We start from the raw sequence: 24,062 nt of genomic DNA, 5'->3' as shown, positions 1-24,062 counted from the left end.
ATTTTATTTCTATCTCTAACCCATATTAATTTTCTTATCAAGTTTAAATCCATACCTTTATTTTAATTTTTTCCAGATACATCTGCCTTACTTTAATGCTAGGTTTATTTATGGTGTCTTTTGCATATAATAAAAACCCTTCACAATATTTGCTGATGAGGAAACCTTGTTTGATAAAAAACTATATGTAATAATTATTGTCCGTAACTTGATGTCTACCACAATAAAAACACTGTTTTCCGAAACGATCGTACAAATAATTGATTTTGTTGTTGTTCCTTCTTATGAAACGGATTTTTAATTTAATTATAATTTGATTTTTAAATTATCAATCACATTACTAAATATTAAATTAGCTCTAGGATATTTACCTATCGAGCTTATTATATATCTAAATTACAACGAGCACTTTTTCTTGTATTTTAATTAAACTAGTAATTTTACTATTACATTAAAATACACCCTGTCTTTGGACTATTGTTCTAATCTCCTTTAAATTTATATATATATATATATATATATATATATATATATGCAACTGTTATAGCTGGTTTCATTATTATAATGCATTTAATTTTCATCAGAAATCACATCAATAGTTTACATGTAACAATGTTGTAGAACTAAATATTACTTACAATGCAAGTGAATCTTGGGACTGATCAAGGCTGTTATACATGGCAGGAACTGAAAATCTAGGAAAAAAACATTGAGTAATATGTTAGAATTAGGCACATAAAATTAAAACTTGATAAAAATTGAAATACAGAAAAGAATTTTAAAGGTAAGAAGTAAAGATAGATGAAATTTTTTTTTACTTTCTTTCTCTTAAGACTTCTTGCTGGTGTTGCGTCAGAATTCGGCATTTGTTCTGCGGAGATTCAATTACCACAAAATCCTGTAAAGGTAAGTATTTTTTTATTTTTTAAAAAGCTATGAAATACTTGCTTATATTAATAAATTGTAAAAAAAAAATGTGTAGGTGTGCAGTTTTCATTAAAGTAACTTTGATGATTACAAACTGAATGACTTCTATTTATTTTTAAGCAAAATAAGTATGCGTAAAATGTTTTACAAATAGTATTTTAAAAATAATTTAATTACAAAATTAAATTCCATGATGTATTTTGGTTTATTTGTAAACAGATTAAAAGAGAAATTGTATGCGTGTGTATATATATATATATATATATGACATTTTTGCTATAATGGTTCAAATGGGACATAACTTTATTAGAATGGCAAAATTTTAAAATGATGAAAAAGAAATGAACCATATTCGGATGTTATAAAATAAGTCAATAAAAAAAAAAAATCACGAATTGTAATAAAACCCAAAGCGCTTTTCGTCAGACAAATTTTTAAGGATATATGTCTGAAAGGAAAAAAAACAAACTTTTTTTTTGTAGAAATACTAATACAAAAGGGATCTCGCAGTAAAGCAATAGTTTAAAAATTTCAATGTCGGTATGGTGCCGTCTATATAGGCAAAACGACCCAGCGTCTTCAGGTTAGAATCGCCCAGCATGTTCCACATTTCATCCTGGATTATCAGCCTATTTCCAGGGGTTCCCAATTAGTAGAATCGGCTATTAGACAACATTAGTAAATAAAAAGGACTGTGGTTCTACATTCTCTTCAGAGTGTTTTTCTGTTTTGCACAAAGGCTGCACTAAGTCCCACTTGTCTGTCTTCAAGGCACTTGCTATGTGCAAATAGAGAAACCTTCGGTTACAGTTGGAACTATTTGGGGACACACATTCCATGTAGGTTCCCCCCCCCTTTGTTTCTATCCCTTTCGTATTAGTATTTCTATAAAAAAAATTTTTTTAAACAGAGGGTTTTTCCCCCCTTCTTTCAGACATATCCTTGAAAAGTTTGATGAAAAGCGCTTCGGATTTTATCAAATTCATGATTTTTTTTTTTTTTTTTTTTTTTTTTTTTTTTTAAATCGAGATTATATATATATATATATATATATATATATATATATATATATATATATATATATATATATATATATATTATTAATGGCTTGGCAAGACCACAGGGGAGACAATCAAGCAAAAAAAAAAAAAAAAAAAAAAAAAAAAAAATCTGAAGCAAAATTCATCCCAAAGCAGCAAAACTAAAACTGGCTTGCTAGGATACTATATATACAAATGTAAGCTAATTTGGGTATATTTTATTGGTTTGAAAATATAGTTTGTTTTTGTTTTTTTTTAACCAATTGTCATAAAATTTTAACCATAGAATAGTATTATAATCTAAAAACCTGCAAATTTTCATGTAGTTTCATCCCATAGAACCAAAGATATGAGCATTTCAATATTCAATTTGGCAACAAGTATAGATATATCCATATATAGATATCCCATTTTTTTTGTGCAATTTTATAAGTTTGAAATCTTGGCAACTACTGATCAGAATTTAACAAATGAAGGCTTGTTGAAAAACTAAGTACCTAAATTGTGCAGTGACCTTATGTGACATTTGCTCTTAAGATAGCACATTACTGTTTTAAGTTGGGGGGATCACTTTTTTTATATTAATTTAACATAAAATGAGTAGCCACTTTATGGACATCTTGGTTATAAAGTGGATGTTCATTTTACATTAAATTAATATAGAAAAATGATCCCTCACTTTATAATTTCTTCATATCTTGGAAACTACTCGTTTCCTGGGATTTTTACTGTTATTTTCGTTTTCAGCACTCTCGAAAACCTAATAGTAATTTTAAAGGATTTTCCGTGTGTGGAAAAAGTAAATTTCACAGCTTATTCGATACTGGAGATATTCATAATCATACCCTATTTCCAAAAGAGGAGAGATATAATGAGAAATATTTGGAATCAAGTCTCTCCTTGCTGTTATTTCAGATAATTTGAAACCATAGCAGTAGGTTTAGTTTTTGTCTTCCCTCCAAGGCCAGAGGTTTTAGGGACACACACACAGCATTGCTCAGTTTCGAGTGGCCATCCAATACATTTTTATAAAATTTTCCCAAAAATGTTTTTCTTGTTTTTTCTTCAGATTCCTGTTTTTTCTTCAGATTCCTGATTAATTAATTTTTAATATTTTTTTAATATTTTATTAATATTACTTATAAAATTAACAAAGCAATCTATAAATTATACAGGTTATATATAAAAAAAAAATTAAAATTTTTTTTTTAATGATTAAGCACGAAAGAGGGGAGGGTCTAATTTAGAGTGTTGATATAAATATTTGTTTTAATGATAATTCTTTTCTCACCCCCCCTTTTTTTTGCTTTTAATATTTTGTGTACCAGCCTTTGTTATAAAGACAAAGTCTTAGCCTCTTTGGCACCGAATCATATAGCTTTGTTACATAAGAATTCAGGATATTGTTAAATTCCTCTTTAATATTGGCCCATAATTGATCTGAGTTTTTTGGTGTATATTTTCCTAATTTCAAAAACTCCAAAGATTTTCTATGGGGTTTAAGTCAGAATTGTGCTGATCAGTCAGCCAACACAGTAATACACTTTTCTTCAAAAAATCTTTTAGAACTTTTAGAGTTGTGCCACTTTGCCCCATCCTGCATAAATACATGCTCATTTTGATGGATAGGAAGGTATGTTTCATCCAATATATCTTGGTATATATAACTGTCCAAGTTACCTTTATACAGTTTGATGCATCTCTCTCCAGCAGCTTTGATACATCAAGTATTAATTGAGGAATTTGCCCCTTTGAAGGTTTTCCTGACATATTTGTACTTCTTATGTAGTTATGGGGTTGTTTTTACATATTTTCGGCCCCTTGGATAGAGGTCTATCTTGCATTCATATGAGTAGACAATATTATCAAGTTCCTGTTTTTTTTTTTTTCAACATATTCTTACAGAAACTTTTCCTGTTAGCAACATGACTCATTTTTAAGTGTTTTTTTTTTTTGCAAGCCACACACCCTCATAAATTATGCCTCCTTAAAGTTCTCTTACATGTAGGAGGAGATATATTTATAGACAAACCATGCCCCCCACCCCTAGGGGTGGTTCCTTGAATTTAAGCAAAGTCTCCTCTCATCTCTATCAACTTTCTCTTTTTATAGCCTTTTGAAAGATTCTTGATTGTTCCATAGTTTACATATGTTTTCCATATTTTTTTAACTGTTGAACCATGAATTTTAAATTGTTTAGCTTTGGAATTAAGGGATTGGCCTTTTCCCTTATTCATAACAATCAATTCTCTTATTTTCATTGGTATAGTGGGCATTTTTAATAATTCTTATCAAATATGAATTTCAAGAAAACGTGGTTAGATGAGTCTAATCATGAAAATATTCCAATAAAGAAAGGTTGACACTTTTTCATGCCCCCCCCCTTTTCAACATTTTTATTTTTATTCAATTATATTTTTATCCTAAAATAAATGTATACAGTTGTTTGCTATTTCACTTCTATAGCTTATGACAAATTAGGTTACAATTAAAAATTTCTCATTCAGACATAATGTACACAGGTAGTCTAAATTTGTATATGTATTGACCTGTCATACAATTTCCCACTCTTTTGGTGAATGTTTGTTTTCTTTGAGAAGCCAGTAATGAGTTGCTAGTGATATTTTTATTTAGCATTTTTTAATTTCTGAATTTTTGAGATGAAGATTGGTTATTTGGATTCTTCTAAATATAGTTTTCATCTTGAGTTTTATTTTCACAATGTTTCCATAGGTTGGGAATCTGCACATCAAATGGGATCCTGTATTTACTTTATGGGGGATAGCATGCTCTCATTTCCTTAGCCATGACTGGATAAAGACCCCAAGTAATTCAAAACTGTATTTCCATTATTAACTTCTATTAATTTGTTTGGATGATTGGATTATTTCTAGTAGTTGTATTTCTGCTATACTATGTGTTATTTTTATTGTTACTATATTGATCATTTGTTTACGCATTAGTTTTTGTCTTTCTCCACTGAACTGGAATTGAGTATTTTGTTATGTGCTTTAATTACGATTTCTAAGTTTTGACAGCAAATGTATGACAGTTTTGTTATTTTTATTGAAAATTTTGTGGAAGAAATTAGTTTGAATTAAATGTTTTTCAAATTCAAAAAAATTTCAAAAAAATGTTTTAGAAAATTTCTCGCTAAGTTTAGTTTTTAGCATGGAAGCATTTCAATTAGTAAACAGAAAGTAATTGGATTTTAAAATGAGAAGGAAGTTCTTGTTTATTAAAATTTGAAGTTTTGGAAAATATTTACATCCAATAATTTTATAAATAAAGATTAAGATTACCATAACAAAAGTATATTTTAGTTTCATTTTTGGTTTAAATTTAATTTTCAAAATACTATTTGAAAAAAAAATTAAAAAAATAAAATCTAGTTAATCGCATAACATCTTATTTAAAAGATTAACAAGTGAAGCATGCATGCTCCCCTGTGAGTGCTCAATAAACAAGGCATAAAAAAAATGATAAAGTTCAGCATACTCATATCATGTTTAATGTTTGTGCAAAATTTCAAATAATTCCAATGCATAGTTATTGAGAAAAGTGTGGCAAGGGTGAATTTACAGGTCCACCTTCCTTTTGTCGGGGGACCAACAATATATATTAACAGAATGTCTATAATAGCAGAAGGACATATTTCACTCAAATTTAAATGTTAAAAGAATTTTCATGCTGACAGAAATCAACTTTTATGTAGAAATTAAAGAGACAAGTTTTTCAATCTTGGTGACATGATCAGTGCAGATACAGAGACAAGTTCTATAGCTCGTCTAAGATCAGGTTGGAAGTAATTTTGAGATCTGTTACCCCTCTTAACTAATCATGTTTTCTCTCACAAAGTTAAAGAAAAACTATATACAGCCTGTGTTAGGAGTATCATGATGTATGGTAGTGGGACTTGGCACAGTAGGACATTAACAGAATTTTTAGAATATATGCAGATGACGAGATGGAGGACATGGTGCAAGTCTCAGGGATAGGAAGTCATCAGAATTGAGGAATAGATTACATATTCCTGACATGTTTTGTGCCAGAATAGTTAGGTGCTATGAACATGTTGAAAGGATAGATAACACAAACCCAGTCAGCAGATGTAGGTTTGACAGATTTAGAGGGAAGGGGTAAACCATGTAAGACATGGGGGTCAGTTAAGGAGGACCTTAGGAAGTTGAGATTATGACCGAACCCTGCACAAAACCAAGAGGCCTAAAAGAGCCACCAGGCAAAAAATGTGCTTGCATGGAAACCGGCATTAAATGATAAATTCATTGTCAAGTAGAAAGTATTTACAAATGATAGCAAGGGGGGGGGGGACAGAAATGTGCCTACTATTATTATTCATTATAGTCTTGGTTGTTGGAGGTTACTCGCATCATAGCAGAAGTTAGATGAAAAAAAAAAAAAAAAAAAAAAAAAATTCAATAAATTGGTTTGAAAAATATTCACATAATTACAGATATTATTAGCAATAACCAGAAACAATATTTATGTTAAAAAGAAACAGCTATACTACAAATATTAGAAAATATCTTACCTTATCATTAAGTTCACTTATTGACAGCTTCTTGCTAGCTGAATAGTCTTTAACAGGTTTTGGTTTTGCAACAAAAGAAGGCAATGGGCTGAGTGCAGCATTTTTTAACATACTGCCATGCATCTTGGAAGGGGACATGACTGGCACTGGAATTACATCAGATACTTGCGAGCTAGCCTGTGGGAGACAATAAAAATATAAAATTAAATAACTTGTATAAGAAACAAATATTTTTAAAATAAAAATGGATTTGTCAATTTCCTACTTGTTCTTAAAAGTAACGGATTTGCTCGTTCATTTTATGGCATACCAACCCTTTTGAGGTCAGTTCTCAGTTATTTTGATGAAAGTTTGTATTTTTCCTAGCTTATCACATTTATAGGTTATTTCGATAAAAGTCTGTGAGTCTTCAAGCAATATATTCTATGTAATAGATGTCAACCTAACATGCACAACTATTCAGAATCAGAGAAATTCAATACTCCCTAAATTCGAGCCTTTACAGGAATAGATATACCCAGGATGCTAAAACTGACCTTTTACAATAAACTCCTTTAGTCCTTGATATATTATCTAAATAATTCTCAATCCCATTGTCATAATGTAATTCAGGTAGTTTTTCATTGCATTAACTGCCAATTTGTGACTCATAACCTGGTTATGAGATTGAAAGGAGAGCAGGAAATCTTAGTTTCCCCCCATTCAGTTGGTTGTACAAGCAACAAGGTTGTTGGCATTTTTTTTTTTTTTTTTTAAGCAATATTAACTCATTTCTAGAGGAGTGGAAGATAAATTTTAGTATTTTGTTGTTTTTATAAGAGGACAACGCTTATGTTTTAGAGGCGGATTATCTAAAAAAAAAAAAAAAAAAAAAAAGCATTACCAAAACATTTAATTAAAAATGTTTATTATTTTATTACTTAACATTGTTTAATTTTTAGTTAATTAACTTGTTTCCAACTTTTCTTTTTTGATTGATTAACTGATTATAATTGTTCAGGTTTAGTATTCATGTATTAATATTTTTCATTTGTATTCACCTTTGTTATTATTATTCAACAATTTGTGTAATTATTTTTGTTATTATTATTCAACAATTTGTGTAATTATTTTTGTTAAAGTGTGTTTCAATTTTGTAAACTATTTCGGCAATGCTTCTTTTATTTTTAGTAAATGGGAGTTATTTTCTAAAACAGAAGAACTTCTTCAGAAAAAATATTTTTTTAATTTTAAACTTAAATGATATGCACAAATTATTCCAGGAGTTTGGTTGTAGGTTATGGTTTGTTTTTATTTTTTTATCATAAGGAAAAAGGAAGCAACAAACGATGTCAAATTTAGCTTATTTATATATACGTAGAGAGATAAAGACAGCAATTCATATTTACCTCACTGAATTGGCTTGTGGGCGTTTCTTCAATTATTTGAATTTCTGAACTAATCCAGCTGGGCAACATAATCATTACCTTTACTTTAACTTTGCTAAGAACAACACTAAAAAAAAAGATGAAATACAAAATTTTTAAATTATTATCAAAACGAGCAGAACTTTACATTTAAAAGGAAACGGAAAGTAAGGGGGTGGGGGCGACAAGTGTGCATGTGAGTGGGAGACACATTTATATAATTCAATTGACTTTCAGTGAAAATCTGAGATTTAATCATTTTTATTAGAATTTTTTTATACAAGTTTCTAAGTTATTTGCCTTCCTCTCACTCTAGGAAAATCAGACAAGGTTGGAAGGGATTGAAAAGCCAGTGCACAAGAGATGTTCACACTGATAAAGAGAAAATGGTCATGCAGTCATGTTAGTATAACCCCCGATAAACATACCCCAGGTTATTAGCAATAAGTTAACCCTGTCTCCAATAAAAAAAAAAAAAAAAAAAAACATTTAGACTTAATAAAACCAAAGTCATCCTCTACTTCAAAAATGATCCAAGCTGTCAGACTAATTGTCTAGGACATTAAAAGCAAAAGAATTTCATATAAATGAATTATTAAGCGCACTTTTAAATGTTAATAGGCATTTGAACACAAGTTGTGATTTTACTCAAAGTTGAAGGAAATTGGGCGAAATTGAATATTATGAATAATTTTATTTTTACAAAAACTAACAAGGCAATTTAAATTTTAGAAAACATCTTTGTTAACTTAGAAAAACCTATTTAAATTTCTTTTTATTCAAATTAAGTAAACAACTTTCATTAGTTTTTGAAATTTTAACGAATTGAGTTACCCCCCCCTTTTTTTTACAAACAAAAACAAACTTTCGAAAACATTTAAAATAATATTGAAATTTTTTTTTTTTTTTTTTTTTTTTTTTTTTTTTAATTCTTAAAGATAAAGTACAGCAATGGCAAAATCATGACAAAACCTCCCCTCATTGTCTGTCTTATTTGAATAGGTCGGCCATTCCACGTTTTAAATGAAAGTTCATGCTCACATACGAAAAGAAATATTGTTGAATGTACAAAACAAGGTTAATTTAATGGGACTTTTGTGGTGGTTAAGGCAAAAAAGGTCAAGTATTCCTGCAGATAATACTATGTATGAGGTAACAATATGTAAAACAAAAACTTTTTTGTTCTATAAGTGTTGAACAAAAATTAAAATCAGATAAATTGCACAAAATTAAAATTTTTGTCAATTCTGAAGTTAATAAAAATTCAAAATATGTCTTTTTTTTTTTTAAATGGAGTTATCTCCCTTACATTTCCATTCTAATTTCTTATTACATCAGAAACTGTAGGTTCAAACTTAGTCCAACAGTAACAGAGTAACAGATCAAATTTGCTTTCAGGAGTAGATTTCAGTCTGCAAATGTAGCCATTTCAAAATCACACTGCCATTAAAAATAATTACACGAATGAGGAATAAGGAAAATTACATACCGTAACGGTTCTGGATAGACCAGAGACGGAGACTGACCGAAAGTGGCATTCCAAAATTGAACAGTCTGTTGTTTAATCATACGTCGATTGTGCAGGAAATTGACTTCAAGCAATGGGCTGAGGGTTAACAGGAAGTCAGTATCATACATTCCTGTGTAGACATTTTGACTACAATAAATAATGTCTTGCCACAGCTTATCGAGCTGTAAAAATAAAAATTTACTGTTTAAGATTATTCAAATAAAATTAAAATGTTAACACACAAAGTTTGACAGATCAATTAATAAGAGTGTGAAAAGAAAATCTTAGTTAATAGTGAAAGAGCAAAAAAAAAAAATCAGCTTTTAGTAAAAAATAAATAAACGTGCATGATTAAGGGAATAAAAGTAGAATTTTTAATACTTATTTGCAATAATGAAATAATTAAAAAAAACTGTAAAAGAATAGAAACGAATTTGAATTTTGTTCAAATATCAACATACACCCACCAGCTGTGTACAAACAAAATTTAATGATTGTGTAGTTAATTATGAAAAGAGTTTAAGCAAAGAATTTAACAAATATATTTTTTTTTCATAGAAAAGAAAATTTAAACTAATTCTATCAAGTATGCTTTATAAATTATCTGCACATTAGTGTCTTCATACGTGTCTATAGCAGCCAATAGGCAATTATTTTTAATTACAAGTAAAAAATAACAAAATAAAATTAAGTACAAATGCATACATTGAATTTTGAAACTTACTTTCGGAAGGAAACTGACAGGATATATCTTTGTGTTGGCTTTAGATAAAGCAAACAATCCGCTAACTGGTTCTGCACACTTTTCTAAAACTGGTACCACATAACTTACAGTTGTAGTAATACCAGTAAATAATGACGACAATACACCAATAAGACACTTAGCAGTAGATTGACTAGCAGATGACTGAAATATATAAACAAAACAAAAGGCATTAGTAAAGTTACAATCAATATATTAATACTTTGGTACATTATTGTCTTAGTAGGCATTCAACTAAAATTTCATGCTCAGCATCTACTACCTACTACCTGCCGATATAGCTACATAGATGGAGAATGAAAACAATAGGAGTGCAGAGAGAGAAACTAATTGAAACTGTCGATATAACTAGAGATAGAAAAACCACAAGAGTCGTACTAAAACATGCAGGGAGAAGAAATTTATTGTTCCTATATCTACTTGAATTTAATCACGACTAAAATTAACCAATGAAATATACTTAGAAATAAATGAACCATAATCTTTTGTATACAGCAAATTATGTGACCTCAATATTGGCAAAGTTATAAACTACCAATTTTAAGGTTACAAAGTTTAAACAAAGGAAACTTTAATTTAAATAGTTAACAAATTATCAAAATTGACCCGTTTTACAAGATTCTGAATAAGATTACATTATAGTTAGAAATTTTATTTGAAAATGTGAGTTTTTATGCTTCCTCATTGAACAATATATAATTTGAGATAATCATCTTTGAAAAATAAAAATTGAAAGAACTAATAATGGCTTATAGTCAGCTTCTGAAATAACGCTACTGGAAATGGTGACAAGGCAAATCAGTTCCTTCACTTTTATTGCTTGCTCTTCAGTATTTCTATTGTGAAGTGATTTATTGAAATAAAATAGAAAGGACACTATTGAAAAATATACAATAAAAATTAAAATCATACAGATAAAAATAAGAATTCATTATTTGCATTTTTAATAAAATTAAAAGAAATAAGTTTTTATTTTAAATTTTATAAATATTTATGAAATTATATAAAAAAATATTAAATTCAAAAATTTTTTTCATAAGTTTTTTTTTTGAATTTATATAATAAATGTTTACAAAAGTATAAAAATAAAATTATTGAAATCAAAATAACAAATGAAATTATTGAAATCTTCTGTTTTATTCAATAAATCATTTAACAGTAAAAATACTGAAGAACAATAAAAGTGAAAGGAACTGATTTGTCTTGTCACTCCTTCCGGTAGCACTACACAAAAAGTTAAGTACATTAGCTGACTACAATTCACAAATTCAATGTCTAGTGCTATGAAAATATTTTGTTCAAGTTTATGATTTCAAATTACAATATGTATGTGTAGATGTATATATATAAAAAAAATCACCTGCTTTTCAGGAGTACAGATGCTGCTGTTGTTTTCTGTCATGACTTTGAGATGTTCTTGAAAAGTTAACATCACTTTGCGCAGTAAAATGACAAAGGAATGTAAATTCTTTAATGGTTTCTGCTTTCGTTTCCCACCCCATTTTCCAGGACTGCTGAGAGCTGAAATAAATTAACATGGAGGTTGAAAATTAGTAAAAAAATTGAAAATTAAAACAATTTTTGGTTTTAGACCTTACAATCTATCTTCTACCTATATAAATAAAACAGTAAATGTATGTGTGTGTTTGTCTGTGCATAAATATTTAACTGCTAAACTCCTAAACTACTGGTCATATAACACTTAAATTAATAGGAAATAATAATCATATACTAAAGATGGTTTATAACAAGAAAAATCTTTGTTTAATAGATGAATAATGTGCAGACATGTTAGCAAGTTGAAATGAAAACTGTTCATTTCAACTTGCCAACATTTTTACTTTTTTCTGCGCATGACCAAATTCGATTCATTTTTTGAAGTTATTTAATATTAAATCTTTTTTACCTATTTTCCGAAAGCTTTAAATCTCATGAAATGATAAAATCATTTTTATTTACTTTGTTGGCGTTTCATTCCAATATTTCGCTAAAAAATTAACTTCATCAGGGCTTTAGGTCCAGTCCGTATTTTTTTTCTTCATTTTGTTGTTATGAGGAGAAGAAAAATTTAAATGTACATGCTGTCAGTTATTTTAATGTGTGTGTCGCCCCAGCTCCGGGCATGAATACGAAGCGAAAAATAATTACACACTTTAGAAGAATAGAATTTAAAGATAAATTAGAAATCAAAATAAATGTCTTCTAAAGTGTGTAATTACTTTTCACTCCATATTCATGCCCGGAGCTGGGGCAACGCATACGTTAAAATAACTGACAGCACGTACATTTAAATTTTTCTTCTCCAAAGATTTCCTCCTCTTCATAAAAAAAAAAAAAAAAAATCGGACTGGACCCAAAACCCTGATGAAGCTAATTTTTTTAGCAAAATATTGGAATGAAACACCAACAAAGTAAATAAAAATGATTTTATCATTTCGAATTTATCTTTAAATTCTATTCAATATATATATATATATATATATATATATATATATATATATATATATATATATATAAGTAATGTGATTTATAATTTAAAAATTTTTTAAATTTAAAAATCAAAATTTAATTAAATTAAAAATCAGTTTCATAAGAAGGAACAACAACAAAGTCAATTATCTGTACAATCGTTTCGGAAATCCGTGCTTTTTATTTGTGGTATACATGAAGTCACGTAGAACAATTATACATAGTTTTTTTGGTAAGCACGGTCTCCTCATCAGCAAATTTAGGAGGATTTCTATTGAATTGAAAAGACACCAAAAATAAACCTAGCATTAAAAGTAAGGCAGATGAATCTGAAAAATTGAAGTAAAAGGTTTGGATTTAAAATTTATAAGAAAATTAATAAGAAAATTAATAAGAAAATTGGTATAGGTTAGAGATAGAAATGAGTAGAAAAAATATATATTTTTTTTGAATTTACATAATAAATTTGATTTAAAAATATATAGATATATATAATTACCTTTTGGTTTTTCTTTTTTTGAAATCAGGAACTGTATTTAAAGTAGTCATTTAGATGTTTGCTATAGCTTTTTATTTTATTGAATGATGAATTTTAAAAGGGCGACGCTCGTGCAGTAAATTGTTTCCGTTAGCGTATTTTGATTTAAAGACGCTACAGTTAATATCTATAGAGAGAGAGTATTTATTTTGCAAGTTTTTAAGGGGAGATAATTGTCATGGCTTTATTTATTATTTGATTTACGAGTCTAAGGGCGGTAATTGGTTTAACTTAATTTATGAACTTCTTATGAAACTGATTTTTAATTTAATTAAATTTTGATTTTTAAATTTTAAAAATTTTAAAAATTTTTAAATTATAAATCACATTACTTAATATTGAATTAGCTCTAGGACATTTAACTATCGAGCTTATTATATATCTAAATTACAACGAGCATTTCCTGTATTTTAATTAAACTAGTAATTTCACTATTACATTAAAATACACTTAGCTCTTTAGACTATTATTCTAATCTCCTTTAAATTATATATATATATATATATATATATATATATATATATATATATATATATATATAATTCAATAGAGAATTGACTGTTAACAAATACAAAATCTGCATGAATTAAAATATATTTAATTATATTTTAGGACCTGGAAAGGATGGGCACATCCCACTATTATATAAAACGAGATTTTTACCATATTCCAATTCTGAGAAAAGGCCAATAAACAAAAACTATATAAAAAATTATTTTGACATTTAATAACATCAGCTTGTGTTATGGAAAAGAAAGCTTTCATTTGCAATTTTTTTTTTTTTAAGGATCTAGTTTTACGTTTTACCAGTTTAGTTGTGATTATTTTCTTATTACAACCAGAATCACTGAGTTCAAATATTTCAAAAGGTGCATAAATTTCATCTACACTGTATGTAAACTATGGATACTCAAATACGTACTAACTATAAAATTTAAAAATTAAAAAGAAATTTGGTGATAATTATGTGATGCAAGTTTTATGTCAGAGTAACACTTTCTAAACATTTAAAATTTAACTTTATGTCACTTCATGAGCAATACAAAAACATTAAAGTATAAATACTTCTGCACAGCACAGGTTAAGATAACTAGTAATAAATAAAATTACTGATTATATATTACACACACTTACCAAAAGGCGAATTTCCAACATTAGAAGAAAAATTGACACAGGACAGCAGAACTTCACACAACTGAATCAAACAATCCAAAAATACAAAATCCTGCAAAAAATTGAGAAAACAAGTTTAATAAACAAGTTTTCAGCATACAAATTTGGAAGATTGGGTGGGGGTAAAAAAAAAAAAAAAAACAAAAAAAACATGTGGCCTATATTTAACTGAGGATAAGAAAACCCTGTAACAATACAGAAATATCAGAAACAACAAACCTTTACAAGTAATAAAATTTATTCTTTTATACTTTTAAAAACATCTTAAAAAAAAAAAAAAAAAAAAAAACTATAATATCAGTGAAATAACTACAAACAATTTGAATGTTCCATCCTTGCAATGGATGGATGATAAAATAGATGTGTAAAGTTTCAAAGGTTACACAAGTGCAAACTAATTATGAATAATAAAAATAAGTAAAAGTAGAACCTCCTTCAAAAATTTTATAAATAAGGAAAACCTGGATTTATTACAGCCCCACCCCCCATCTAACATTTAAATAATTTCTTGTTCTGATATATTATGTTGCACAAGTTGTACCTACTCAGCGTTGCCTGGGAATTTTTATTTACATTTTTGTTTTGCTTACTGAGCTCCAAACTTTTTCGAATTTAAAATTTTTACCGTTAACATAAGACCTATGACTTACATAAACAATTGGCTAGTCAGAATCAAATATCAAATTCAAGGTTGTCAAACTTTAAAAATCAAACTGATTTAATGCCATATTTTTTGCTTTGTCTTGTTAAATAAAAAAAAAAAAAAAAAAAAGCTTCCTTTTTTTCTTCTTTTTTTAAAAAGTCTCCAAGATAAAATCAACTTAATCATTAAAAAACTTGTGGAAAAAAAACATTTCCTTGTAACTGCTAATATTAAATAATATTGACGAAAGCTTAACATCTTCCAGCAGCTCTTAAGGCAAACAACCACTGACGGATTCTAAATCTGCTTCTTAAAATTAAAAAAAAAAAAAAAAAATGTGCAATTTACCTCTAAATGTTTGTCCCCTCTTGATAATTCTTCAAGAATTAAGTGACTGAGATGTTCACACGTTATATTGGTAGATGCATTCACAACAAGGGCAGCCAGGTATACAAATGTACGATAGATATTGCGCCACATCTTCAATAAGCTCTTTATGTTTCCCTTTAAAATAGAACATGCAAAAAAGGTAAAGCATTTTAACTGTTGTACAAAAATATCAATCATATAACATAAATTTCACAGAAATTGGTAAAGTAAATAATTGAATGAATGCAAACAAATTTTATTGTTATAAAAATGTTGAGAAATGTTTTTACATTTCATGTATTCATTTTTGATGGAACAAATACTCTTCTCATACATTTTTTTTATTCAAATTTAATTAGGCTTATTTCTAATTAAAATTTATTTTTGCTTAAAAACTGTTTTTTTTTTTTTCTTTTATGAAAATTGTTCCAGACAAGGTGTGAAGCCACTTAATGTAAAGAGCTAAAAAGAACAAAAGATCAATTTTGAAGAGACAAGAGAGGCCTATTGACTTTAGTCTTAAAACGAACAAGGTTAAGAGTCAGTAAAAGAAAGTTCCACAAGTTTGCAATCCTTGGAAAGAAGCTACTGTAATAGAAAGCTGTATTACAATGAGATATTAAAACAGCAAATTGATGAAGATTACTAGACCAACGAGCCAAACGAGCTGGAACAAAAGAAGCAGAGAAGAGACAATTCTGAAGAACACATACCATAATAGTATTTATAGAAAAGGCAGAATAGCAATATTACATCTGTGAGAGAGAGCAAGATCATTTAAATTGCAAATACATTTTTGCATCTTATCAAGAACTCTCAAATAGGACAGAGATTCACCAGTTCAAATGTGACGACAATACTCCATGCCTGGTTCAATAGTAGATTTGTAGCAATAGAAAATAGCTTCAGGTGAGAAAGTGTTTAGAACGATAAAGAACCTACTTCATAAGAAGCTAAAAGAGCAATGGATCTAATAAAGATTTAAAATGAAAAAGAAAAACCAAGAAGTTTCAAAGTAGATTTTTCTTCAAGAGTAGAGCTATCCATGAGAATCACAGGAAAAAAAATCTGAAGTGCCAACTTTAGATTGTTTAACAGCTGAATTTAATGCTTTGTCATTCAAGAGTTTTCATCACAATTGAGGGGGGGGGCATTTAATAATAAACAGGACAAACAAACTAAGTTGAAACTATATTTCTTTACAAACTTGAGATTAATGATTTTCACGATTTGTTTTTATAAGACACATTTTTGGATCATTTAATCAAGAAACAATACTCCTCAAACGATTCACTGAATAGAATTGAATAGTAGTTGCAATTTTATCCATACTTCTAGGGAAATTGCAAATAAAAATCATAGCTAATTTTAGAGTCTAAAAAAAGTATTAGGACAATCAGTTTAGTATTCAGGATCAAATGTTAAACCTTTTATCAGAGTTTATATTCTCATATTAAAATTTATAACCATTATAAAAGAATTTTATTATTTATGAAGCCTGTACACATAGCTAAGATCACATGACTAGTTGTTTGTTAGAATATCAACCAATGTTAAATCATTTTATCCCCAAATTAAATCCTAAATTATAGCTGAGGCTCTGGCAGTTATCTCTACTGTAGCCCAGAGTCTCCCTGGGAGTAGTCATACCCTACTTTACACAAGGCTTCAAAATTGTGACCTCATAAGCAGATACACTTTTAGGTCATGACACACATGAAAAGTATGTAGAATGTTCATGCTAGCCAAGCATAGATCAACGGTAAAAGGTATTTTCTAGACGTGGAATGCAGTTGACTTGTATTAATAGCTATGTTACAAAAGCTTTTGATAAAATAATTTAGCAACTTTATACAAAATCTGATAGATGTATATATTACAACAAATTAAAACCGTGTCAGCTAAAAAGAATTTTAACCAACATAAAAAAACAGTATTACAATTTGGATAAAGAGAAAAAAAAACTGACCTGTGATAAATTTGTTCCAAACAGCCATTTAACAGGGAAAAACAGTGTCTGGTAAAGTGATGCAAAGTTATGTTCTAGAGCATCTCCTTGGTTAACTTCACGTGTCTGTTGAATAAGGAATAAAGCCTCAAAATAATTATCACCAAGTAATAAGGATTTCTTAGAGAAATAAATTTAGTAATTGAATTAATATAAATGAAAACCATGTAAAAAAAAAAAAAACTGTTCATGCATAATTATAATGATGAGATGTAAATGGTTACCTTTGTGATATGTTCCAGCAGGGGGGTTGCAATGACTAACCACAATTTAAATAACTGGTCAGGATGCTGAGCAAAACCAGCATGACGATCCAAGACTTGCATGACAGCCTGGCAGAATTCAAGGGCGCCAGAAGGATTAGACATGCCCATTTCAATTAAGTTCCCAAACAAAGTCATGTAACTGAAGAGAGAAAAAAAAATTAAAAAAATTTTATTAATTAAAAAGGAATCAAAAACTAAATCACTACAATATTTCAAGCCTTAAATTTATCATATTTTAACCTAAAGCCAATATGATTTAGTTTCCAACAAATCGACTTATTTGGTTGTCTTACAATATTAACACGTCTTCGATTGCATCATGCTGAAATAATACCCGTTATAAACGATTCATTTAACAAGTTTAGAAAGGGTGGTTTCATACGTTTCACAAAACAAGGGCATGAGGGATCTGCTCAGATTTGAACTCAAACTTAGAAATGATTTTAAGCAGCTATCAAGAATTAAATGAAAGTTTATTTTTAGCCGTTTTCCAATTAAAACACATGAAACGTAAACTTATGAATTCTTCTAATGGCATGAAATTACCAACATTATTACTATTTCTTGTTACTCAAGGTTCAGTTTACAATAGCTATCATATCTCCATCTCTATTATTTAAAAGGGGACTGTGTGTTTGTGCATGTCTGTATGCGAGTTTGTTCAATATGGACTCAAAAGTGGCTGGGCCAATTTTTATGAAATTTCTTATGAAGGTACCTTATGTGCAACCCAGCAGTTTTCAAGTCTATAACGAACGAATTCACAGAAAAAGTTCCTTTTATAAAATAGTAGATAATTATTAGACATTTTCAAATCATTTTTATTTGGATTAGTGCCTTCAATATCGATATAGTTAAATAATTTGGCCAGGAATATTGTTAATTTATTCCAAACTGCTTAAATAATACTATTGTTTATTATTGTTACATGTTGATGGTATATTATATGCTAAGATGAACTGATTAGTAGGAGGCATATTTTATATGAACGCTTATGCAATTGTATGAATAGTGTGTGATACAATTGAATGGCTGCTTTCATATTTATGCAAAGATCCATTGTGACAATTTAATAAATGCAATGAATGTTGATTCATTAAACAGATGTCAAAACAGATTTAAAAATAGGAAACTGTATTTAAGGATTGTATTTAAATAAAAAAAAAAAAATTAAAAAAAAAAAAAAAATATTGGCATGAATACAACTTATGATTGGAAGTCAGATCCACCAAAATGTAGTAGAAATATAAATGCAATAGTTCAAAGAAAACATGTAAATTAAAATAATGATAAATCATAAAAAAATATTCAAAGAAAAATTAAAAATAATATTTTTATTACTCACTTCTCTTGAGAAATTCCCTCTTCAAATATGGAAGGAGTGAGGAGAAGTTCAGTCAGAAATAAAGCAGGTGTACCCTGAGAAAAAGTAAAGATTTTAAATATTCTGATAGACACACAAAGAATTAAAAAAATTCATTAATTTTACAAAAATAAAAATGTCCATAGTATTTGGACAATTCTATTATAGATTTCCAATTGTTGTCTTTATCTTGGATATACCAAGGTATTATCTGGACTTTATTTCTTCATATTGTATGAAATATTCCCGAAGTTATGTCATGGATTGATTATTTGCACTTTTTGGCATATCAACCATTGAAGAGTTATTTAATGCCAGTATGGTATTATATGCATGTTGATTTGTCTAGTTCTGCTTTATGTTTGTTATACAGTTGGCTTGGTGTTAATTTGTTGGGATTTTGTTTATTTGTTTGGTTTAGAGAAGTTTGAACAGTTCCATCTTTCAAGTATTGTATAATTTGCTTGGGGAACATTTCACCGATATTTGTCGTTCTAAAATATTTTCTTACTGTTATTTGTTGGTTGCAAAGTGTATTTAGCTTTGATCCAGTAAGAATGGGTTAGTTTTGTATGCCCAATTTATACTCTGTTTAGTACGATCTCTCCCTTTCATTCCTGTTTTTGGTTTAATTTGTTCTTGGTGCATCTATTCCACTCTTCTTGCCACCTTTTTTCCTTTAATATTTTTTTTTTTAAGTCTGTTTATGGGATTTAGATTTTTTGTTTTGATGGTTTGGATGCTAATATGGCTTGGTACCCAGGCTATTACAATTATTTTACCATTTGCAGTTATTTCACTGTATTCTTGTGTTATTTCTATGATGAAAGTGTTTGGCTTTCCTTCAAAGGCCATGAAATAGAATAACGAGTGTATATATAATGAATTTTTGTTCGTTGTTGTCTTTGATGAATTTGAGTGCCATTTTAATGGCTTCTAATTCATCTGCATCGTTGGGCAGTCATATTTGGCATTGGCTTTGCCCATTTGTATAGGCTATGCCTATTCGATTCATTGTTTTGGATCCATCCGTGTATATCTCTGTGTCTTTGATATTTTCTCAAGAGTTCTCTATTGTTGCTCCAACTTATTAAATTGTTTTTCTTGAAATTGATAAGTGTTAGGTCAATATTTGGCATATTCAATATCCATGGTAGTCTGTTATTTGTTTTTTGTGTGGCTATATTGTCTGGTTTTTGAATGATTTGGGATATTGTTTCCTTAATTCTGTGTCCGAAAGAGGGTATATTTTTTTTGGTTTGACTGAAAAGAAAAGTATGAATTGGGGATTGAAGATCATCTCATATGTTGAGTTTTTTGGATTGCTTTGCAGTTTTATTGTGTATTGTATAGCTAGTTTTCCCCATCTTAAATGGGAAGGTGGTTCACAGGCTTTTTCATTGGCTAAGTCTCAAACTTTGATCTTGTATGGTTAATAATTTTTTTTTAAAGATTTGCAAGTGGAGCTGTATACAACTAGTTCAGTTTGGATTTGATGTGTGTATGGTATATTTCAAACATTCTAGTTTAATCTGCCTCCCAGATATTATTTTTATGATGTTTATTGCTTTTAAATATTTGTTTCAAGTTGCTAATGTGCACCTCAAAGTTTAGTTTATTGTCAAAAATGATTCCTAAAAGTTTGGTATGCTGTATTACTGGTATTAGTTGTCCATCTAGTTTGAGCTATGGGTCAAGGTGGTATTTTTGTCTCTTGCATAAATGGATGCATGTGGTTTTGCTTTTGGATAGTTTAAATCCATTTTAATAAATTTAATTGTCTATTTCATTGAGGTAGTGTGACATTTGTCCTTCTATAGTTGGTATGTTTGGTGATGAACAAGTAATAGAGAAATCAACGAATAGTGTTTTTTTTTTTTTCAAATCCCATTGATTTTAATTAGAAATAACGTAATGGATAGTACAATATGCTGTGGAACCAATGTTTCTTGTTGGTATTGGTATGACATGTTTCCCAAGCACACTTTATATGTTCTCTAAGTTATGCCATGAAAACGTTTATAACTATCTGACCAGGCATAAATTTTCTTACTTGCAAAGAGAATCAGATCCTTACATCAAATTTGTAAAAATAGGAAGTTGAAATTCCATCCAAATTTCAACCACGACCAAAATTTTCAAAGTTGTAAAAGATGTGAAATTTACTACAATACACGCTACATAGCGAGTATGCGATGAACGAAACAAATCATTACAAAAAATATTTTTACGTTTTCCACCATCTGGGACTTAGATGTTCCAAAGTTAAATCTGTTTTAAGTTAGATCATATTTTGACAAAGTTTGGTGCCAATTGGTCAAGTGATGTACTGAACCAAAAACACAATCTCCTTGGAGGAGGTAATAAATTTATTGTATGCCATCTTATTTGTAGATAATTGTTCTTCCATGTTGTCATGATTAATACTTAGATTCGTGATTGCTTGAGACCATCAAGTACTATAAGCTGAAATAATCAAAATAATTGAGAAACTGGAATTCAATAATTGATATCCCAGATTTCAACTCCATCGGTGCATTCTAGAGGAAAGCACATCATTCCAATTAGATATTCATTCACACAAGATGGCATATGCTTTAGATTTGCGTAAAGCTACAGTAACCAAGGATAAGCAGACTATATATATATATATATATATATATATAAAAGAGCTCTTGAATATATTTTTTAATTTCAATTGTTTTGACACTGATTTTGCTAACATACAATTTATATCATTCACAATTAATACAGTATTTACTTTCATAAATGCTTTAATTTTTTTAAATTCAAACTGCAGTTTATACATTTTGAAGAACTGCTTTATTTGGATTGCATTTTAATGCTGAAAATAAGTGTACTTATTAAGAACCTTTTTGCTATAAAGGATTGCATTCTGTGTGAGGGGGGGTTCTGTTAATAGAATATAAATAAAAATATGGTTGGTAGGTCCTCCGTGTCCACTGGCAACAGTTTGTACCAAACAATTCAATTCGCACTCACTGCACGATCCACTCCCTCTCAAAATCTCCTCTTACCAGATGGTGATTTCATCCGTAAAGTCATCGATCCATCTCCAACACCAAGCTGGAAGAAACATAGCGATGGTCAATCCAAAACCTGACTCAGGACAGTGAAAGCAGAACGCTGAACTGATTCTGAACTTTCACCTTTATTCATTGTTGGAATCGCGAATGGCTTACAACTATAAAGCAGGTTGAAATCATCATGTCTGGTCAGCCAGTGTTTGGGACATGAACTTGTTGGAAGGAGTTGAACCAACCCAGGATGAATGCCACAACCATGACCACATAAGAGAAATATAGTTTAAAAATCATTTTAATTTTTGTTTTAAATACAAAAGCGAAAATACATACATGAATTTTTTCTCCACTCGTGATGTTATAGGCCGTTGAACAAAGTATCTTCTTAGGAAGTTTTGAAACAGCAAGGAAAAGTTTCTGCAAACACACATAAAAATATACTAGAAAATCTAGCCATTTTCTTGAGTGCGGAATTACAAACAACTGCTGCATTCTGTGAAATCAAAGAGTTCTATTTTATAATTAAATTAAGAAAACCTAAATAATCATTAGTAAATTCCATTACAAGATTATAAAGAAAAAAAAAAAAAAAAAAAAATCAATCAAGTGCCCAATTAATAAATAAAAAAAAATGTTAATATATTTTAAAAGATATATTTTTTTTTATTCTTATGATCTTATTTTAACATTATCTCTTGACTATTTAGATTGAAATCAAAACATACTCATAAGTATATATCAACACTCCTCCCAAATCTGACAGGAAAAAACAACCAAAAAGTACAAATTTGATTCACAATTTAGTTTATCTGAACAGAAATTGAATAATTTTAAAAACAAATAAATCTCAAAACAGTCTTTTTGTTAAAAGCTCTAAAAATGATATTTAATTACTGGAATTCTTTGAGATAAGTAATTTGTATATTTATTTGTTTGCGAACTATTATCCTTATTATTGTTTCACAACGTTTCAGCGAACTATTCCTCTGGCCTTCACCAGGTGGTTAACTGTGATGGGATAGGAATGCTGAATCCTCTGTAATTACTGCCTTCCATAGTTGTTGTCTCATCACGTTTTGGCCAAGTAATCCTCTGGCCGGCTTTGGGTAGGATTGAAACCACTATCTCCAGACAATGCTCATCTGGAACCGTAGAGATTCAACGTTTATGAACTGCACCACGGGCCCTGAAAGGCAATCAAGGTTGGATTTTTTGGTCTTATAAATCCAAGAATTTTTAATCTTTTTTATCTGATCTTCCATCGTTGGGTCTTTACCAAATGCTATATTATTTAATTGTTGAAATTCTTTGAGATGACTTTGAAACGCAATAATTATGTAGAATTAAGAGATTCAGCATTCCTATCCCATTGTGATTAACCACCTAATGAAGGCCAGAGGAATAGTTGGCCGAATGTTGCGAAACCACACTTATGAAGATGGGGATAACAGTTTGCAAATAAATATACAAATTACTCATCTCAAAAGATTCCAATAATAAAAATAATATAACATTCAGTATGGATCCGACGATGGAAAACCAGATAAGAACAAAAAATTTGGATTTATAAGACCAAAAAATTCAACGGGGCCAGCGCACAATTAATAGAGATGTTTAATCTCTACAGTTCCAAGTGAGCATTGTCTGACGTTAGCAGTTTCAAAGCCAGTCAGAGGATTAGTTGGCCGAAACACTGAAACAACAACTATAAAGATGAGGATAACAGTCCACAAATGAATAAATATAAATACTCTAAAAATGATGCTATATATGTTGGCAATATTTGAGAGCCTTTGTTCTCAGTTGATAGAAAAAATATAATTTCAAATTGTGTATGTGATTTATGTGCATATGTATATATATATATATATATATATATATATAATATATACACACACACACACATCACAATAGAAAAATGCGAGCATGAAAAGTAATATGGTTAAGCTTAAACATGGAAAAGTAAAGGACTAGTTGTTAAAACTGGAAAA

General features: G+C 29.0%; 1 protein-coding gene across 2 annotated transcripts in view; it reads right to left on the bottom strand.

The window, feature by feature from the left end:
• LOC145291994 (uncharacterized) overlaps positions 1–24,062 on the bottom strand; it is a 115,381-nt gene that overhangs the window by 45,225 nt on the left and 46,094 nt on the right. For both annotated transcript variants that reach the window (XM_080137970.1, XM_080137971.1), the window contains exons 14-26: positions 22,405–22,488; positions 19,010–19,083; positions 17,623–17,803; positions 17,360–17,464; positions 15,370–15,525; positions 14,340–14,430; positions 11,559–11,719; positions 10,160–10,342; positions 9,415–9,617; positions 7,908–8,013; positions 6,520–6,696; positions 819–898; positions 639–695 (exon numbers count right to left, since the gene is read on the bottom strand). In XM_080137970.1, coding sequence (XP_079994096.1) covers positions 639–695; positions 819–898; positions 6,520–6,696; positions 7,908–8,013; positions 9,415–9,617; positions 10,160–10,342; positions 11,559–11,719; positions 14,340–14,430; positions 15,370–15,525; positions 17,360–17,464; positions 17,623–17,803; positions 19,010–19,083; positions 22,405–22,488 — 1,658 coding nt within the window. The remainder of the gene's footprint in view (positions 1–638; positions 696–818; positions 899–6,519; positions 6,697–7,907; positions 8,014–9,414; positions 9,618–10,159; positions 10,343–11,558; positions 11,720–14,339; positions 14,431–15,369; positions 15,526–17,359; positions 17,465–17,622; positions 17,804–19,009; positions 19,084–22,404; positions 22,489–24,062) is intronic.

Source organism: Euprymna scolopes, chromosome 13 (assembly GCF_053919585.1).
Source record: "Euprymna scolopes isolate OS-2025 chromosome 13, ASM5391958v1, whole genome shotgun sequence".
In the NCBI taxonomy this organism is placed as follows: domain Eukaryota; kingdom Metazoa; phylum Mollusca; class Cephalopoda; order Sepiida; family Sepiolidae; genus Euprymna; species Euprymna scolopes.
Note: the sequence above shows the minus strand (reverse complement) of the source record. Positions and strands in the feature narration are given on the sequence as shown.